General features: G+C 42.8%; 1 protein-coding gene across 1 annotated transcript; it reads left to right on the top strand.

Moving 5' to 3' along the window:
- Positions 1-2,151: 2,151 nt before the first annotated feature.
- On the top strand, positions 2,152-20,326 carry rabl6b (RAB, member RAS oncogene family-like 6b; the record flags this gene model as incomplete). Its single annotated transcript, XM_080499728.1, has 17 exons — positions 2,152-2,281; positions 3,347-3,481; positions 3,844-3,858; positions 5,315-5,362; positions 5,515-5,544; positions 7,605-7,657; positions 7,771-7,859; positions 8,897-9,037; positions 10,539-10,644; positions 10,891-10,994; positions 12,095-12,504; positions 13,894-14,059; positions 14,780-14,986; positions 17,064-17,316; positions 18,191-18,377; positions 19,154-19,212; positions 19,291-20,326. 17 exons carry the CDS (start codon positions 2,152-2,154, stop codon positions 19,504-19,506), a joined length of 2,349 nt encoding a protein of 782 aa, XP_080355854.1. The 3' UTR covers positions 19,507-20,326.
- Between the last annotated feature and the right edge of the window lie 383 nt (positions 20,327-20,709).

Raw genomic sequence — 20,709 nt, 5'->3', positions numbered from 1 at the left:
TTATCTTTTTTCACATTCGTTTATTCATCAAAATGTTACAAATTAAATATTTTATTTATCTTTTTTTCATAACCACAGCACTATATTGTACACAACATTATTTTCTCTGCTTTTAATACACATTTGTAGTGGGTTATATGAATATGAAATTATAGAATTCATCACGATATGTAATGCATATATATATATAAACAAACGACAAAAAATGTGAAAAAGAGCTGTAACTCTGAAGGGGTCCTGACCGGAAGTCGTACGTGTTTGCGTCACGCTTGACGCCAGGTCAGCGTCGCCCGCCGCCTCTTGGAGCGGAGGAATGCCGCTGCTACATCTGCCTCCTCGGGACGGAACTCTGATGACAGATGTGTCGCTGGGAACCGCAGCCGCTCATCTTTGTGAATAACCGTGAGTACGAGCCGCCGGACGCGTCGCGCCGGGGTGCCCCGCTTATCATCACTCCCACTCCCCGCTGCGGCGGCAGGACGTGACTGGGAAGAACCGCTAAGCTAATGACGGGCTAGCTCCCACACAACCAAGGGAGGGGGGATAGATAACGTTACATTTCAGCTCGGGTAACGTGGGATAACACACCCGGGTGGGGGGCTGGGCTGTCCCGCCACCTCTCCTCTGTTAATAACCACACACCTTAAATAATAATAACTACCCTCGGTATGGTGAATTAATTCCGCTGTGAATGCGCGTGACGGTGAGCGGCTAATGCTAGCTCCGGAGAATTAAAGGGCAGAAACGAAGGTCCGTGTTTGTTGATACGCGAGCTGCTCTCGATAACCGAAGCTGATCCCGCTGGTGAATAATGTAATGCCTGCGGGGGACACGGTGACGGCTCCGGTTCGAGACGTGCTGCAGTCACGCTCGGACGCACGTCTTGCCATTTACTTTTTCCTCCTCCTCATCCTCTTCCTCCTCATCATCATCATCAGCTCTCACTCCTGCCTGCACCTCCTCTCATCTTCACATGAAATGACGACTAGTTCCCAACGTGAGGGTCGTTATCCTCCACAAATATCCAAGGATTTACCTGCAGTTATCAGAATCACATGTTGAATAGATTCACAATAAAGCCGCTTCCATGAGGAGATAGTTTTAGATGTGTTTGCATGTTGTTGTTGTTGTTGTTGTCCTATCCAACCAAAGCGGAATTTTTAGAAAATTAACCTTTTAGGCTCATTTTACACAATGTTGAAAACGGAGAGCTTTCATTTCGTTTTGAGGGTCTGTTTACATCACAACGATTCTTCTTCTTCTTCTTCTTTTGGGTTTCACGGCAATTTGCGTCCATAAAGTTGCATGACCACCATCTGCTGGTTCTATATATATCTACATCGTTTCCCAACACTCTCGTAGTCTCGTTTCCCTTTTTCTTCATCTCCTTCAATTAGGTTCAACTGCAGTTGGCATCTGTGAAGTTCCAGACTGTTCTCGTGGCTCAAAGACTGTTTCTTTGAGATAATTTTGCTTTTTTTCTCCGGGCTAAATCGGCAACAAACATCAACGTCAAACATAATAAATTCACTTGAGCTGCCGCGGCGCCATGTTTTATATCCCAGAAACCCTTTGCACACGGTTTTCCGAAGACGACGTCAGTTAGCGACACAAACACAGTTTGACGTGAACAAAATTCTGGTTTGTTTGTAAACATGTCGACTTTGGCGTGATGGATTTTTTGGGACAACTGCGGGTTGGAAATTTGTTACAGTGAGTGGTGATGGTCTTGTTTTCACGTTTTGGTTTGTTCTCTGTGCAGAAGTGATGTCTCTTATGGGAAGTATGTTTTAAAGATTCTTATTTTCTGGTACTTTAAGAGGCAATTCCTCAGTCCTAATGAATTCTGAACAATTGAGTTAAAACAAACCAGCTCTTTCACCGCATTTTCTCTCCGGTTTCACAGATGATTCTCAAAACGCCATGATAGACCTCCTCAACGCAGACGGCCAACGGAGAGCAACTCGCCACGTTTAAGAGACGCTCGCCCAGACTGACACTTCCCCCGACCGTCGGCCCGTCGGCAATGGCCTCTTAACTCCCCCGCCGCCGGCCAGCCAGGACTCGCGCTCACACTCCCAAGCCAGCCAGACGGACTCTCGGCCTCCTGCCGTCCCGCGTCGCCGCACCAACTCGTGAAGGTCCCTCGAGATGTTTTCCGCGCTGAAGAAGCTGGTAGGCTCGGAGCCGGGCCAGCTCCGGGACAAGAACATCCCGGCCGGACTGCAGTCCATGAACCAGAGCCTGCAGCGGCGCTTCGCTAAAGGAGTCCAGTATAACAGTGAGTAACGGCTTCAGGGCCAAACCCAACGACTTCCTACTCTCCGTTCTCAACGTTTAGTTATCCAGCCCAAGTCCCCCCCCCCCCCCCCCACACCACATACAGTGGCTTGCAAAAGTATCCATACCCCTTGAACTTTTCCACATGCATCTCTTGTCAGTGCTCTCCTTGTTCGGCCTGGAAGTTTAGCTGGACGGCCGTGTCTTTGGTAGGTTTGCAGTTGTGCCATACTCTTTCCATTTCCGGATAATGTGTTTGAACGGTGCTCCATGAGATGTTCAAAGCTTGGGAAATCTCTTTATAGCCTAACCCTGCTTTAAACTTCTCCACAACTTTATCTCTGACCTGTCTGGCGTGTTCCTTGGACTTCACGGTCCTGTTTGCTCGCCAATATTCTCTTAGCAAACCTCTGAGTCCGTCACAGAACAGCTGTGTTTGTACTGGGATTACATTACACTCAGGTGTACTCTATTTAGTCATTCGGTCAACATTCAATCATTCAGAAGTCGTCAGGCAACTTCTGAAGGCCATTGGTTGCACTCAGAGAAACGGGGGCTGGATACTTTTGCACGCTGCACTTTTCAGTGTTTTATTTGTGAAAAAAATGTAAAGTCATGTATAATTTTCTTTGTACTTCACAATTGTGTGACACTTTGTGTTGGTCTTTCACATAAAATTCCAATAAAATAGATTTATGTTTGTGGCGTGTAATGTGACAAAATGTGGAAAAGTTCAAGGGGTATGAATACTTTTGTAAGCCACTGTATAATAACCATATTTCTTTCAGTTTGATGCTTACACACTAGATCTCGACACTAAGGCCCCGGTTACACAACAGTTTCAAGAAAAAACGGAAAACGCGCTTTGTGCGTCTGTTTATATGACAACGGTGCTTTGATGTCAAATGACATGAAAGACACATTTTTTTGGTCGTAATGTGTTCAAAACGTTGTCGTGCAACGCAAAACTTTTCCGAAAAAATGTAAACGGGAGGCCTTGTGAAGTTGACACTAACGCAACCAGACATTCGAGTTGACGGCCCCGTCGTGTTCTTCCTCCGCTCAGTGAAAATCGTCATCCGGGGCGACAGGAACACCGGGAAAAGCACTTTATGGCATCGGCTGCAGGGCAAGAAGTTCGTGGAGGATTACATCCCCACTCAGGAGATCCAGGCCACCAGCATCCACTGGAACTACAAGAGTGAGTCGCTTCCTTTTTTTGCTTCGCTGCGTCGTTTTTACCGCGCGGCGCCTCGTGTTGAAGGAGTTTCAGGAATTGTCTTGAAGAAATCTTGATAATGCCGAGAGAAAAAAACATTTTCTTCCCATTTGTTCCAGCGAGAGAGCACATGTTGTATTTCTAGACTCCAGCCTTGGTTTTGTGATGATTCACGGTTGTGTAAATGAAAAATTTGTTTTTTAATGGTTAAATGAAGGGTTAAATAAAGAAAGTAATTCAATCCCCCAAGGTCGTTGATGCTTTATATATATACATATTTATTTATTTATTTTCGGGTTATGTGAATGACATCTACTGTGTTTTTGCCTCATGGTTTATTCTAGTGGCGCCATACCAAGGTAATAATAAAATAGAAAAACCTTTATAGATGTAGCGTCAGTTACGTTTTTGTAGGTTTGAATTAGCACCCTTGTTCCTCCCGCCAGTGTGTCTTCATGTGCGTTCTGGTCTGAATTTGGAATTCCTGAATTGAAAGGATTTATTTCTGGAAGCTTCATCTCTTCGAGGGAATTTACTAATCCTGCCCGGAATTCCACGTTTGAACTCTGAATTCCCACATGAAGTGGAGAGTGGAGGTTTGTAGAAGCCATTAAACCCCAAATTTAGGAGTAAAAACTTCTAAAAGTCACAATTTCATGGTGGAATTTGTAGTTTGAGCTCATTATTCCTGAATTAATTAGTGGAGGTTCTAGAAGCATTGCTGTCGAACTCATTTTACTTCAGGTTCCACTTTCAATTCAACTGGGCTGAACCGGTAAAATAGTGCCATTGTGGCGGGAGAACCCAAACCCCACCCCCTTACCCATAATCCTCTGGGTGAGAGGCCTGGATCCTAACAACCGCCACACCATAATAAAATTTAAATTTAAACTCTAAAGCTTTTCTTTGTTGTATATTTTTACACACAAAAAAAAATGCTCCAATCTCCTGTTCTAAACGTCTGGAGATTTAAACTGGCAGGTTTGAACTCTGAATTCCAGAGTTGAGAAGTTGTGAAAACTTTCTCTGTATTTTAGATTGACAGATAGATAATTACTTTATTCATGCCGGAAGGGAAATTGTTTTGTTGCAGCAATCTGGTACATACGAATATTATAAAATACAATAGAATAGAAAATAAAAGTACAAAATAAAAATATCTGGGTATAAGACAAAGTGAAACACAGAACGGGACATGGGCACTTAGAAATAAGCAGGAGATAAAAGCAAGATAAATAAATAGTAAGGTGCAGTGGCAGAGCCGTTAGAAGTAGGCATTATATAATAATAATAATAATAATAACAATAATACAGATAATAACAATGTGCAATAGTGTATAATACTCATGTATAGTACTACTAATAATGGTAGCAATAAAATAACAATAACAATATGGCAGCAATAAAATAACTAGCTATATATATATCAATAATAATAATAATAATACCAATAGTAATAATATACTTATAATAATAATACCAATTAGACCATAAGGTTCTGTTTAAAATGGCTTTTTTGTGGAGATTGTCATTTCCATTCGTAATTGTTTAGTTTCTGTGCAAAATGTCAACATTTTCATCACGTATACTCTGCACAACAAAGAAAAATGTTAGAATTTAAAGGTCCTTGTGGCTCTATGTTACCAGTCCACATGAAAGGGTTTGATATTATTATTAGAGTTCAAAGACGAGTTCAAAGACGACCAGAACGCACTATTTAGTGTTTTTTTAGCCGTTCAATCAGTCAGTAGCTGGTATGACCACGTCTTCTCCCCGCGTGGATAACGACTCCTCCTCCCTCCCTGTTTGTCTCAGCGACTGATGACGTGGTGAAGGTGGAGGTTTGGGACGTGGTAGACAAAGGTGAGTGTTGACACACATACACACACACACCGTCCCGTCCTCCCGGCTGTCGTCACGGCGACAAGACGCTCGCTCGGCGGCTCCTCCGTTCCCCTGTCCCCATTGACGCTGTCTCCTTGTCTGTCCTGCACACTCTCTCGCACCCGTCTCAGGCCAAAAATACCCTCTTCCCGAAGGCGGAGGTGAGCCGAGTGCTGTCGTGTGTCGTGTGTCGAATCGCATCTGGATGTAAACACTGTCCCGCTTTTGTCGGCAGAGAATTGGCCGGTTTCTTTCCTGCTCCAGCCTGTTAATCTGCACCGTGCCTTAAAGGGACAGTTTGGATTATTTGAAGGTGTGGTTGTTTGGAGGTGAGCCGCGCGGCGGGGTGGAGTTTGGGGGCGGCTGTGGCGGCTGTGGCGGCGTCCGCCACGCAGAAGTGGAAAAACAAACACGAGCAGCTTGGTGGCTGTTTATCTGAGCTCCAGTTTACCGCAGGAGCTTCTCATTAACCCTGAACTCACTCAGTGTGAGAGACGTCCTGCTGTGTGGAGCATTAGCATTAGCATTAGCATTAGCATCCCCAAAAATACACGCGAGTTTCCCTTAATAAGAGCTGTGTGCATTTTGGTAGTTTAGCTCAGCGGTTTTGTTGCCTTTGTTTTTAATCCCGCTAACCGATGTTACGTCCAGATTATAGAGCATCTTCCTCCACCAATGCCCAGATTATAGAGCATCTTTCTCCTTCTAACATCCAGATTATAGAGCATCTTCCGCTAACATCCAGATTATAGAGCATCTTCCTCCAATAACAACCAGATTATAGAGCATCTTCCTCCTTCTAACATCCAGATTATAGAGCATCTTCCTCCACTAACATCCAGATTACAGAGCATCTTCCTCCACTAACATCCAGATTATAGAGCATCTTCCTCCACTAACATTCAGATTATAGAGCATCTTCCTCCTCTAACATCCAGATTATAGAGCATATTCCTCCACTAACATTCAGATTATAGAGCATCTTCCTCCACTAACATCCAGATTATAGAGCATCTTCCTCCACTAACATTCAGATTATAGAGCATCTTCCTCCACTAACATTCAGATTATAGAGCATCTTCCTCCACTAACATTCAGATTATAGAGCATCTTCCTCCACTAACATTCAGATTATAGAGCATCTTCCTCCTCTAACATCCAGATTATAGAGCATATTCCTCCACTAACATTCAGATTATAGAGCATCTTCCTCCACTAACATTCAGATTATAGAGCATCTTCCTCCACTAACATTCAGATTATAGAGCATCTTCCTCCACTAACATTCAGATTATAGAGCATCTTCCTCCACTAACATTCAGATTATAGAGCATCTTCCTCCACTAACATTCAGATTATAGAGCATCTTCCTCCACTAACATTCAGATTATAGAGCATCTTCCTCCACTAACATTCAGATTATAGAGCATCTTCCTCCTCTAACATCCAGATTATAGAGCATATTCCTCCACTAACATTCAGATTATAGAGCATCTTCCTCCACTAACATCCAGACTATAGAGCATCTTCCTCCTCTAACGTCCAGATTATAGAGCATATTCCTCCACTAACATTCAGATTATAGAGCATCTTCCTCCACTAACATTCAGATTATAGAGCATCTTCCTCCTCTAACGTCCAGATTATCGAGCATCTTCCTCCACTAACATCCAGATTATAGAGCATCTTCCTCCACTAACATCCAGATTATAGAGCATCTTCCTCCACTAACATTCAGATTATAGAGCATCTTCCTCCCACTAACTGATGGAACCTCTGATTAATTGACTCCTCCTAACTAAGATACACCTGAAAATAAACACAAGAGCTTCTCCCTCTAAGTTACTACTTTTTCATCGTAATTAATTTCTGTTTTGTTTTTCTATAAAATAAATAACTACTAACTAAGTACTACTACTAACTAGTCTGCCAGTTTTCAAAGACAGTAGAAATGGCAGAAAACTGTGTCCGCGTTAAACAGTCTCACTCCAAACAAGCCAAACTGTCCCCTCAAGTGCAGCAGTGTGTGTTTTAACGTACGGCGTGTGTATTTAAAAAAAAAAAAAAAAAGATGCTTTTCCGTCTGAAAAGCAGGTTTTTTTGCTGCTCTGCTTGCTTCTCTGACCGTAAACTTAAAGCACCAGACTAACTGCAGACCCGAGACTTTCTTCTTCTCTCCTCCGTTTTCCGCCGTAACCCTTGTGATTGGCTGTTGTTCCAGGCAAAGGGAAACGTCGCGGGGACAACCTGAAACTGGAGAACGAGCCCCAAGAGGTGATTGTCACATGGCCGTCATGTGTTTAGGATCAAAGACGCAGACTTGTAGTATGTAGGTCAGCCATGTCTGTGGGTTAACTATAATGTGTGTGTGTGTGTGTGTGTGATAGTCAGATGAGGTGGCTCTGGATGCCGAGTTCCTGGACGTGTACAAGAACTGCAACGGCGTCATCATGATGTTTGACATCACCAAGCAGTGGTAAGAGTCGGCGCCGCTCCGCTTTGGCTTTTGTCGGCGTGTGACGGAAACGCCGAGAGCTTCAAAGTGAAAAACCCTCCAAATAAATCCCAGCCAGGCTATTTTCAGCCTCCCGGGGGACGAGGTGGAACCTTTAATGATTATTAACGTGAAAACGTGATGTAATGTTATTGAAGTCGGGTCCAGACTGAACGTAATAATGCCTGTGCTGCTTTACTGAATAGAATAGAAATACTTTATTAAACCCTTCAACTTTTTTTTTTTTTTTACTTCATTTTTTACATTTTTTGGGGACATTTTTTGTTATATTTTCTACCTTTAAAGAAAAAAAAAAAAAGGAATGTTATATTCTTGTTTGTTATATTTTGATTAATTTCATTTGTCTAGTCTTTATTTTATTTTATTTTTTTGCTATTTTTTCGATATTATTTCCCCTTTTTTTCTTTTTAGTCCAGTTTTTAATTTAAAATTGTGCAAGCATTTTTTTTCTATTTTAATTTTCAACTTAGCTTAAAATTTTGCCTATGCTTTTTCCCAACACTTGTTAAAATAAATAAAAAATTCCATTTATTTTATTTTTCTTGATTCATTTATATTTTAATATTTTGAAATATCTATACAATAACATTTTAAAAACGTAATTATTCCTTTGCGCATACACTAAAGTTCTTCACATATTATATATAACATAAAAAAAAATTTTTACAGCTCTGGAGAAACTTAAATAGAAAAATGCAAGGCCAGAATATTTATTATTTTATTTCATTTATTGTATTTTCATTCTTTTGCAGTAGTAAAAATTGGCTGTTTAAAAAAAACTTTGTTGAGAGAAAAGTTAAACAGCGTAAACAAACACATCTAACATTTCATTTTCAGTCTGAATTTCATTTACTGTATCAATTTTTGCTTTTTGTTTGACACAGCTTCTTTTTGTCCTCGTGTTGGTGCACATGACGCCTTTAGAACGTTGCACTGTGCCGATTAGCAAATGTACCAGTTTTCTTTGATCTCTGCTTTGATCGTGCTCGTGTTTGCAGGACGTTCAACTACATCCTGAGGGAGCTGCCCAAAGTGCCCACCCACGTTCCCGTGTGCGTGTTGGGGAACCACAGAGACATGGGCGAGCACCGCGTCATCCTGCCCGACGACATCCGGGACCTGATCGCCGGGCTCAACAGGTAGACGGCAGGGGGGAAAATGCCAAAATGTATCTTTTTTTTTTAGTTTTCATCTCAGAAACTTTTCGCATTAACATTAAAAAAAAAAAAAAAAAAAAAGTGACAATTTACACCGAAATAAAAGAAATGCTAAAATCTTGTAGTTTTCATATACTATATGTATATATAATTTATTTATTTATTTTTTATTAATTTTATTTTTTATTTAGTTTTATTTATTTATTAAATTTTTTATATTTATTTATTTATTATATTTATATATATATAATATATTTATATATATAATATATTTATTTATTTTATTTTATTTTGTTTATTTAATTTTGTATTTATTTATTTTTTATAAAAAATTAAATTTATTTTTTATATTTGTATATATAATATATTTCATATACTAGTGGGTGCGGTTGTTTTTGTAATGAAACTACAATGTGCGTGTAGAGCTCAATATGTCCGTTTACACGGAAACAATCCGCTATAAACAATAACAATGGAAGAACACGAGCATTCGTGTGGACAGACGACCAAGTTGGATTGTCGTCACGGTGACTTTCAAAATAAAACTACCAAGTCCCAGGAGAGTATGGACTGGGAGTCATGATACTCTGGAGGAAAACGTTTTTATTGTCCGTCCACTGACGTGCACAACAACTACGTAGTTTCTACGACTGTATTGCACGTGTGCAGCAGCAGCGTTTCCATGGAGACGAGCCCGAGCGTTTTGCACAAAGTTCTCATCTGTTCTTGCGTAAACATACATCCAAAAGCCAAAGAAAGGTTTTGTTTTCACTTAAATGTTGAGTTCAAAGTCACAAAGTGCAATTACTAACTTTATTTTCAAAATAATGTACAGGTAGAATATTTGACTTTTTATCAGTTGTTGTTTAAAAGATCTTAGGTGGTTAATTTAACTATTTCATAATCTGAGCTGGACAAAAAAAAAAGGTATAAATCAGATTTATTTATTTTTTTTATAATTTTTGTGTAAAAACAAGAAAGTCCATTATGCTGCCAGAGGAACATATTAAAAACTTAGAAAAATTGTTATAATGCCATTATAAACAACTAAAAATTAGCAGGCAAATGAAACAATTGTCAGATAAAAAAAAAAATTCTAAGCATAAAATCAAACTAAAATGTCAAATCAGTCCACTTGTCAGGATTCCGAAACATCTGATCCAAAGAACTGGGACGTCTCACTCCAGACACTGGCCGTTAGTTTTTGTTGGTTTTGCGCAATAACAAATACATTTAAACAATAACAATGAGCATTTCTACAATTGCCAGCTTTCCTGGAGCAATAAATTCATTAAAACTTTTTTTTTTTTTCCAAACAATCATGTTAACAGTGTGGCTCTGCTGCTAATCCCTGAATGTTTTAAAGCCGTTACTTTCATTGTAACTCAACGTGTTCAATTTGCCCGTGAGGCTCTCATAAATACAATCCTATTTTACATTTGACATGAGCTTGTACGTTCTTCCTCTGCCTGTCCCTCCGCAGACCGATGGGCTCGTCTTACATCCACTACGCCGAGTCCTCCATGAAGAACGGCTTTGGCTTGAAGTACCTGCACAGGTTTTTCAACATCCCCTTCCTCCAGCTGCAGGTTAATACTTCCTGCCGTTCCTTTTGGTGTAAAATACAGCGAAACGTCCTCCAAACACCTCTTATTGCTGTTGCGTCATGCATGTTTTCACAAACATGACTGCAGGTCAGTCCGATAGTAATACGGTAGCTTATCTTTTATGCCCCCCCCCCCCCCCCCCCCACCACCACTGTGTCAATGGTCTCTGCACGTGTTTTAAAAGTGTGTGCGTCGTCACCAGCTCGTGTCCCGCTTGCGTCTGTGCAGAGGGAGACGCTCCTGAGGCAGCTGGAGACCAACCAGCTGGACATGGACGCCACGCTGGAGGAGCTGTGCGTGCAGCAGGAGACGGAGGACCAGAACTACGAGATGTAAGAGAGAGACGCCCGTCCAACTCCCGGCATCCGTCCCGCACACGAGGCTGCGAAACGCACCGTCCACTCCCGCCTCCGTCGACCACATGAGACATTTTACACAGATTTATCAGGTTTCCCTCGACAGAGGTTTCCTTTACGTACAGCACAAATGCTGCAGTTTTTTGCCTTCGGTAAGTTCACATTCAAAGACGAGGAGAAGCATGCACCTTTATCCCATTACGGTTATTTATTATTCGGGGATTTATAGTCCAGCCGTTGGACTGGAGGATGAGATTCTGCTTCAGTTTCGGTGGCTTCTTCACCTGGATCTAGTTTCAGAGACGACACATTTCAACAACCGGGCAGATTAGTGAAAGTCAAAGTCAGCTTTATTGTCAAGTGTGCTAATATGCATGACATACAGCACAGATGGAATTTCAGTCCTCTCGGACCCACAGTGCATAAAAGGCATGTAACAATAATACTAAAAATGTAAAAATATATACACGATATAATCATATAAACAGTAAAGTGACAAAGTATGGTATAAAATAGAATAAATAGACCGTAACAGTGAACGGATGAGTTGTAATGTCCCTTGGGTAAAGTGAGGTAGAACGGTAATGTTCATTTGTGAGTGGGGGGGGGGGGGGTTTCAGAGTATCACCATGCATATATACATACATACATTAGAAAATGATATTTGTTGCTGTACATCACAAATATAGAACAATCCTAACATTGATGCATTTGAATACAACAAGATCTCAATACTCTTTTTTTTTTTTTAAACAAAAACAGGGATGTATAAAAATAAAATACAAAGTTCGACATTTTTCTAGGGAGACATTCTGATACTTTTAAAGGTGTTACCCTTCACAGGTACTGTTCAGGTACTATCGGCAGGTTAACTTAAAGATTTTGAGTTTTAAAGGGTCCAAGTTTTACAAACTGTTACGTAATATTCCAGTTTGAAAGTGTAGACTTGTGGAATAATCATAAAAAAAAAAAAAAAAACACGCTACAGAATTCTAACAAGAACACGAACCCAAAGCGGTGCGACTAAACAATTTCAGTGTCGCTGAGCTGGGACATAAAGCGTGACTCTTCCACAGCTTCCTGGAGAACCTGGAGACGCGCAGCAAGGGCTTCGGCTCCCCCGGCCCGGCCAACGGCCAGAGCCCCTCGTCGGGCTCCCAGTCCCCCATCGTGCCCCCCAGCGGCGCCTCCACCGGCAGCTCCAGCCCCAGCACCCCGCAGCCCCCCGCCCTCCTCTCCCAGGCGCTGCCCCAGTCGCCGTCGGTGTCGGTGGCGTCTCCCGCACCTCAGCCGGCGACGACGGCGGCGGCGGTGGCGTTGGCGGCGGCGGTCGGCGGCGCGCCGTCGCCCACGGCTGAGATTAAACCGTCGGCGGTTCAGTCGCCAGAACACCTCCAGTCCTCCGGAGCGGCGTCGCAGAAACGCGGCTTCATGTCTCGCTGGTTCGGTTCGTCTCCTGCCGCCGAGGCTGCGGCCGCTGGACCAGGTGAGGCCTGCAGTACCGCCGAACAGACAGCAGGGGGCGCCACGAGCGTCGTAATGACTGCATGCATCAGATAAAAAACCTGTATTAATCCCACAAATAGGAAATTGCGAGACGTCGTACATGAAGTGATATCATCATCATCAAAAACCCCATCCTGGGCTTTAAAGTCCAAGTGAAATGTAAAACACTACTTTGCAAAAAAACGATAGTAGGGGTTCTAATTCTAAGGTTCCTCCGACTCTCCCCCACCACTGTTGTCGCATAACAAAGTTATTTGAATTTTGCATCTCCAGCCGAGGAAGTCGGGGGAATCCTTCTTTGTGGGCGTGACGTCAAGAGTTGTGCAGATCTCGATCTGTTGTGTTTATATTGACTTGTTTCCTCTTAAATATCCAAGTTTTAACAGTGTTTTGAAGTTATAGTCGGTGTTTTATGAGCCTTGACGAAAGATTGAGCCTGGAAGAGACCAAGAAAGGAGAAAACGAGCACAGGCGGCGGGAGCGGCTAGCCACTAGCTCGCTCGGCTAGCGGGAGCCGCTAGCTCGGGCGGCTAGTAGACGATCAAGTAATACCTGTGTCTTCTTCATCAATCACTGGATTTGAAATGCCCGATGATGATGAAATATGGTTAAATTCAGCCTCTTCGTCATCAAAACTTTGATCCTCCATAATGTAAACACAACTTGGGCGTGTGCACAACTCGTGACGTCACTCTATTATTGTCAGAAGCTCCGCCCAGCAGCGTAAATATCGCTGTTTATCGGCTATTTTCTCGCAGATTGCCGTGTTTTAACATTTTACCCTCGGGCCAGTTAGCATAAAAAACGTCCCAAGAAGCGACAGCCAGAGTGTTTTGGAGGTCGAAGTTTCATTTCACGAGGCCTTTAAGCGTGCGCTTGGCCCCGTGATAGACCCCTCTCCTCCTCCGACACGCTTAGCGGAACTCATTTCGTCTCTTAGGTCGTTGGAAGAAACGTATTTCTTAAACTTGACAGAATAAACAATTAGTCTTTTTTTTTTTTTCCAAAAAAAAAATCTAAATGTGAATCCAGATTATACGAGACACAGTGACGGAATCTGAAGGGAAACAAAAAAGGAGCCTGAGATACAAAATGTTGCATGTTTGTATGTGTGGGAGCAGCGAAATAGTGTTTTCCCCAAATGGATTATATAAGCAGGTCTGTAGTAAGCAGTCACAAGGTTGCGGGCTGAGCGGCTGAGCTATGCAGCCCCTCTCGGGGGGGGGGAGGGGGGGTGGGGGGATCAAACAGAGGCTGGTGTGACGTCGTCATGTGATTCCTCTCCCTCCGCTGCAGGATTTCGCGGCGCCTTCGGCCCGGGCAGACGCCGTTTTGATTCCGTTTTTTTCGTGTCCCATGTTTTCTTCAGAGGAGCCTCCCGCCCCGGCGTGTCCCGCCACGGTGCAGAGCGTGGACGACTTCGTCCCGGACGAGAGGCTGGACAGGAGCTTCCTGGAGGACAGCCTCCCCTCCAGGAACAAGGTGCCCCAGCCGGCCCGGGCCCCGGCCCCGGCCCCGGCCCTGGACAGCGACAGGTGAGCTCGGCTGCCTGGGATTTACATTCAATATCCTTGATGTGTTTTTACCATACGCTCACTAATGCAGCTGGTTGATTACATACATCCTTGTATTCTCAGACAGATCTGAGTGAAAGGCTTTACTCTTGTTATTTAAGTGAATTACTGAGCATTCTCAGCATTGAACGTTTGCTTTTAACACCACTGAGGCAAGTTATTGTTGTTACCATCTAAGTATACATGATATACATAAAGCACAGCACTGAACTGATGCAAGAAATTGTGTTGCCGCACAGTCATGCTCTGCAAAGAGACGGAATTTTCCAAATAGAAAAAGAAAAAGTCAACATTTTGATTGCTTGACAAATGGAGTTCTTTATTACATTTATTAAGTCACAGGGTAGACGTGCAGAAATTAAGGGGGGAATTAAATTAAAAACTGAAACGGTGATTATGGGAACTCCTAGAAGAATATTGGAAATTATAAGCAGGAACAAAAAGAACTTTTGTTTTTAATTTAAGAAGAATAAACACGTTAACACCCTCTATTTGTTTGTATTTACTCACGCAGCACTAAACAACATGACCACTTGCGTACAAGCTGCCGCTTGGCATTGCCAAAGGAATAAAACGACCGTTTGTCCCATTTAAACCCTCAAAAAAAAAAAAAAGCGTCGTCGCGGCGGTTTAATCACTGAGCCTCGGTTTCTCCTTCCCTCCTTCCCGTCTCCGTCGCAGCGACGGGGAAGGCCGAGGAAACCCCATGGTGTCCCGTTTCCAGGACGAGCTCGACCCCGACGACACCGAGCCCGGCCTGCCCCCGCCCAAGACCCTGGCCCCCGGTAAAGACGTCACCCTGACCAGCGACGAGGAGGACGGGGGGGTGACGGCGCCTCCTGTGGTCACGCTGGACCAGGACCTGGACAGTGAGCCCGACCTGAAGGCGTACGTCTACCTTAGTTTCTTTCTTTGTCTTCCTTTATTTTAACTCGACTTATTTTACACAAGTAGCTATTATTAATTACATATGCATATTTGAACTATGTAGAATTCACTGCGTTATTCTTTGCCGTCCAGACCTCGGGGGCGTTGGACGGCACAAGCCAGGGTTTTAGAATTTGAGACCCGTGTTTAAAAATATATATATTTTTTTTTAATTCCGCACTTCTAAATTGCCGCGTCGTGTGGATGATAGTCGGAAACAGCTCGTTTAGGTGAACCGGCGTACTCGTGTGGACGGCCCCTAATTCAGTGTTTTTCTTTGCCCTCATTGTGAAAACTGAGGTTTCATTTTGAAAACTGAGGTTTCATTGTGAAAACTGAGGTTTCATTTTGAAAACTGAGGTTTCATTTTGAAAACTGAGGTTTCATTTTGAAAACTGAGGTTTCATTGTGAAAACTGAGGTTTCATTGTGAAAACTGAGGTTTAATTTTGAAAACTTGAGATTTCATTGTGAAAACTGAGGTTTCATATTGAAAACTTGAGGTTTCGTTGTGAAAACTTGAGGTTTCGTTGTGAAAACTTGAGGTTTCGTTGTGAAAACTTGAGGTTTCGTTGTGAAAACTGAGGTTTCGTTGTGAAAACTGAGGTTTCATTTTGAAAACTGAGGTTTCATTTTGAAAACTTGAGATTTCATTGTGAAAACTGAGGTTTCATATTGAAAACTGAGGTTTCATATTGAAAACTTGAGGTTTCATATTGAAAACTTGAGGTTTCGTTGTGAAAACTTGAGGTTTCGTTGTGAAAACCGAGGTTTCAATGTGAAAACTGAGGTTTAATTTTGAAAACTGAGGTTTAATTTTGAAAACTGAGGTTTCATTGTGAAAACTTGAGGTTTCATTGTGAAAACTTGAGGTTTCATTGTGAAAACTTGAGGTTTCATTTTGAAAACTGAGGTTTCATTTTGAAAACTGAGGTTTCATTTTGAAAACTGAGGTTTCATTTTGAAAACTGAGGTTTCATTTTGAAAACTGAGGTTTCATTGTGAAAACTGAGGTTTCATTTTGAAAACTTGAGATTTCATTGTGAAAACTGAGGTTTCGTATTGAAAACTTGAGGTTTCATATTGAAAACTTGAGGTTTCGTTGTGAAAACTTGAGGTTTCGTTGTGAAAACTTGAGGTTTCGTTGTGAAAATTGAGGTTTCGTTGTGAAAATTGAGGTTTCATTGTGAAAACTGAGGTTTCATTTTGAAAACTGAGGTTTCATTTTGAAAACTTGAGATTTCATTGTGAAAACTTGAGGTTTCATATTGAAAACTTGAGGTTTCATATTGAAAACTTGAGGTTTCATATTGAAAACTTGAGGTTTCGTTTTGAAAACTTGAGGTTTCGTTTTGAAAACTTGAGGTTTCGTTTTGAAAACTTGAGGTTTCATTGTGAAAACTTGAGGTTTCATTGTGAAAACTTGAGGTTTCATTTTGAAGCCTGAAGCTTCAGGCTTGTATAGAAACGGGCTCAACAAGACGTGAACCTGCAAGATTAGACTGAGGGCTAAGAAAACACGGCGGTACACACAACAGCTGGCTGATGTAAAAGCGCCAACTGAGCTTTTTACGATCCCAGTATACACACACATAATTACAGATACACACACACCCAAACTAGTGTGTGTGTGTGTGTGTGTACACACACAGCTGCTGAAGGGTTTATCAGCTTCTCTTGTATATTAACCCCAGAAATCCCTGTCCAGGATATTTTATCAGAATTTAAAATATATTTTATTAGATATTTTACCCCAAATTCACAGGGTAAAAATCATTTTCATCAAAGGACAGTTTCAGAACGTCATTATTGACACACACAACGTCTGCTGGTCGCCACGACAGTGTGGCTTCCTCTGCTTCCTCACAGTTTCAGATAACAAATGTCGATCTTGGCTTCAGCGAGACCAGCGATGTGCAGATACGAGATTTGAAGTCGACGATGCTTAGATCCTTCCAGCCGACGGCAGAATCCTATTTCTGATTCTCATAAATGAAGGAAATGCACGTCGTCTGGTAACGACCGTTTCCTGGTTTCAGGCCCGTGATCCACATCACCAAACCAAAAGGCCCGGCGGAGCCCCGGGGCCCGAGCGCCGCCCCCATCTCCCTCACCTTGACCCCGACCGGCGAGCAGCCGGCCCGCCTGCCGGGCAGGAAGAAGGGGGGCACGCCCAGAGCCGAGGACTCGGACACGGACCCAGAGGCCCCCGTGGCTCAGCAGATGCTCTCCTTCGTCATGGACGACCCGGACTTCGAGTCGGAGGCTTCAGACACTCCAAAAATAGTGAAGGTGAAGCAGGAGGGAGTGACCACAACCCACTGGCACCTCATTTTATTCATTTCACCGCCGAAAGTCCGTTTTTTTCTATGTGGGATCCGGTTCAGGCGACGGCCAACTGTAGATAAGGACGCTTATCTTCTATATATGGGTAAAGTTATCTGCAGTTTCAATCAGGTTATCTGCCAGTTTGGATTATTAACCGGTAAAGAGCCAACAGAAGTTACGAAATGAATCATCTTTTCTCATTTTTCAAATAAGAAGTCAAGATTAGTAGGCCGATTAATATACATTTTCTTTAAATCGATCGATGTCGAGTCGACCACAAAAAAAAACACTTTTTTATTATTTGTCGGAGTGAGAGCACGCAATAGTAATGAGGAGCACTTTAAAAAAAAAAATTAAGTTCCAGAAAGGAGATTTTTAAACAAGAAGGCCTTTTTGTTTTCTTGAGCGGGGAAGAGTGAGAAAAAGTTACGTCTGCTTTTAAAAATGTATACAATCAGGTAAAGACCAACGAATTTCAAGATGTGACCAGACACTTTTTTGTTTTAATTGGATCGGGGCTTTGGCCAACACAACTTTAGAAAGTGACATTTTTTTCTTAATTTTAAGTCAACAAAATAGTCTCTTTTTTTTTTTTTTATTGTTTTTTTTACGACACGGACAGAGAAAATAGTTAAACTAATGTGTAGTCATTAATATTTCTCATTGCTTGTTTGTATTTTTCTGCTTTTATATGTGTATTTAAGTTAAAAAATTTTTTTTTAAAGATTTACTTCCTGTGTGTTTTGTGGCGACTATGTGTACTATATGTACTATATGTACGTGCTCTATTACTACTTGAAGACGTAGACTGCAGTGTTGAATCTGCGTACATCTCCAGGACGCCTTCCCGCTCAGAGACGAGCTGCTGTCCGACCTCTCCGACGACGACGTGCAGATCGCCAAGGCGCCCGAGCCGCTGAAGCCCACCGTCATCTCCTTCAAGCCCAAGAACGACGCGGACCTGTTCGGCCTGGGATTCCAGGACGAGGCTCCGGCCGCCAAGGACAGCAGCGAGGACCAGGAAGGCAAGTCCCCCGGATAAACTCTCATGACGCTCCGGAGGAAGATATTGCTCTTATTGTCCAACTACTGAGCATGTGCACAACTACCGATTTGAATATTTGAAACAAATATGGTACGAAAGATAGTTTCTTCGTCGCCTCAAAGCTATGCTGTCAGGGGGAGTTTGTGAAAAACATCCACAATGCAACAGCAACAGGATATTTCAATGCATTTTGCAGCAGGAGGTTTGATTAAAAATTGATCGCATGTTGAGATTCTACTCTTTCTGTAGTAATTTAGTTTTTGTGAAAATCAAGACATTTTCATCACTTTAAAAAAAGAAAAAATTTTAATTTAAGGATTATTATGGCACAATTTAACTTTTTACTACTTTTGAGATTGAATCAACATCAATTTATTCCAGTAATGTTTCCAAAAAAATCAGTTAAAACGTGCAAAACTGAAAAGAAAGTCTGAAAAAGATCTCATTTGTGAAATATCTCACATGGAAGCGTCGACCTCATGAAGGTTTAGGATCATTTTAGAGCCGAACAGTTTTCAGAAATATGTTTTCAGGTTCGAATTTCTTCCTTTCGTTGAGGCTTGAAACTAAAGTTGAAGGAAACGAGGCTGTGAGGACTTCTGAAACATAAAAATGCAAAAAAAAAAAGCACTTTGTGGAGAGAAAAACAAATTGAATTCATTCACATTTTAACAAATTGTGTTTTTTCACTGAAAGTTACTGCCACTGAGTCGAGTCGTTAAAATGCCGCCTGAATCTCCCCTTGTCTCTCTTCAGAGAAAGAAGGCAAGCACTCCTCCAAGGACAAGAAGAAGAAAAAGAAGAAGAGCAAAGAGGTAAGCGTGTCGTTTCTGTGCCGCCGTCCCCGGTGGCGGCGAGCCGCGTCTCTCTAACCGCCGTCCGCTCGCCCGCAGGAGGACGACAAGAACAAGAAGAAACACAAACACAAGAAGAAGGAGAAGGACGAGGCGGCGCCGGTGGCGGCGGCCGCGGCCGCGGACGACAAGGAGAAGAAGAAGAAGAAGTCGTCCCGGAGCAAGAAGACGGAGGTGGACGAGCTGGAGGACTTCCTGGGCGGCGGCGGCGCGGCGGCGGTCAAGCGAGACGACGGCGACTACGAGGAGCTCTAAGAGCTCAACGCTTCTCCCCGGGTTCCTTGACTGTGTTCCTGCATAAAGCGGCATCTCCAAGCCATGACCTCCCCCACCCCCCCGGTGACCCCCCGCCCCTCCCCCTCCCCCTCCTCCACGAACCCCCGGTATGTCCCCGCCCATCTGCACTACTGCTGTCACTTCCATTCCAACCCGGCGGGGAGCGCGCGACGACTTTGGCCCCGCCCACTTCGTACTGTAACCGAGCCGCGCCTCCCGATTGGTCGGCGCCACGGCGACGGCTCCATCTCTAAAGTGTAAATACGGTTCCCCTTGTAGTGCGACTGGTCGGCGTAATAATGCAGAGCATGCTCACGGTGACGCCCCGCCCCCTTCCTCCCTCCTTCCTTTTCTATTCGTTGATGGCAGATTTTTTTTTTTTTTTTTTTTTTTTAATTTGTCTCGTGACTTATATGACCAAACACCGAAAAGACTTTTGTAGACGGAGCCGATTTCAAAGGAACGACTCCCGAGGTTTCGCGTCCACGCTAAGTCGGCTAAATCTCAATATTCGCACGTCGCTGTTTACTGTAACCAAACTTTGGGAAATAACCCGGGAATAACTCACTATCATGAAATTATTGACATTAATTGTGCAAATTGTTTACGTTTTCTTTTACGTGTTGGTAATAAAATTTAAAAAAAAACCTCACTACACTCCTCTTCACTGTTATTAGCGACGCTAGCATTCGCTATAATTAGCATTTCAAAATGTGAGCTTCCATTTTTTTTAAGCTTTCTTCTCCCAAAGTTAGTCTTTTTTTTTTTTTTTATTTCACTAAACTGTTGCTTGCTTTTTTAATCATGAATTAACTTTGTCCTCCTCAGGGGAACGCGGACGTTCTCCCACTTGAAGCAACACTAGCAGTAGCGCGCATTAGCATTAGCATGTTAAAAAGGAGGTTTGCTCTTTTCAAAACTGCTTTTTATGACTCCACCATCTGATTGACGTACTTTTAAGACTTGATGGAAGAGATTTGTTTTTACTCTCGAGGGCAAAAATCGTCACTCCGAAATGAAGATTAAAATAAACATTCGCCACTTCGACGTTCGACTTTTATGGAATTTGTCCTCAAGTGCTCGCGATCGCCGGCTTAGCGTGGACGTCACGTAGTTGCTTTCGCCTTTAGGCCCCGCCCCCCAGCCGCCAGGCTGCGTTCACACTCCTCCATGCGTTTCCTG

Source organism: Blennius ocellaris (genome assembly GCF_963422515.1).
Source record: "Blennius ocellaris genome assembly, chromosome: 7".
Classification (NCBI taxonomy): Eukaryota; Metazoa; Chordata; class Actinopteri; order Blenniiformes; family Blenniidae; genus Blennius; species Blennius ocellaris.
Note: the sequence above shows the minus strand (reverse complement) of the source record. Positions and strands in the feature narration are given on the sequence as shown.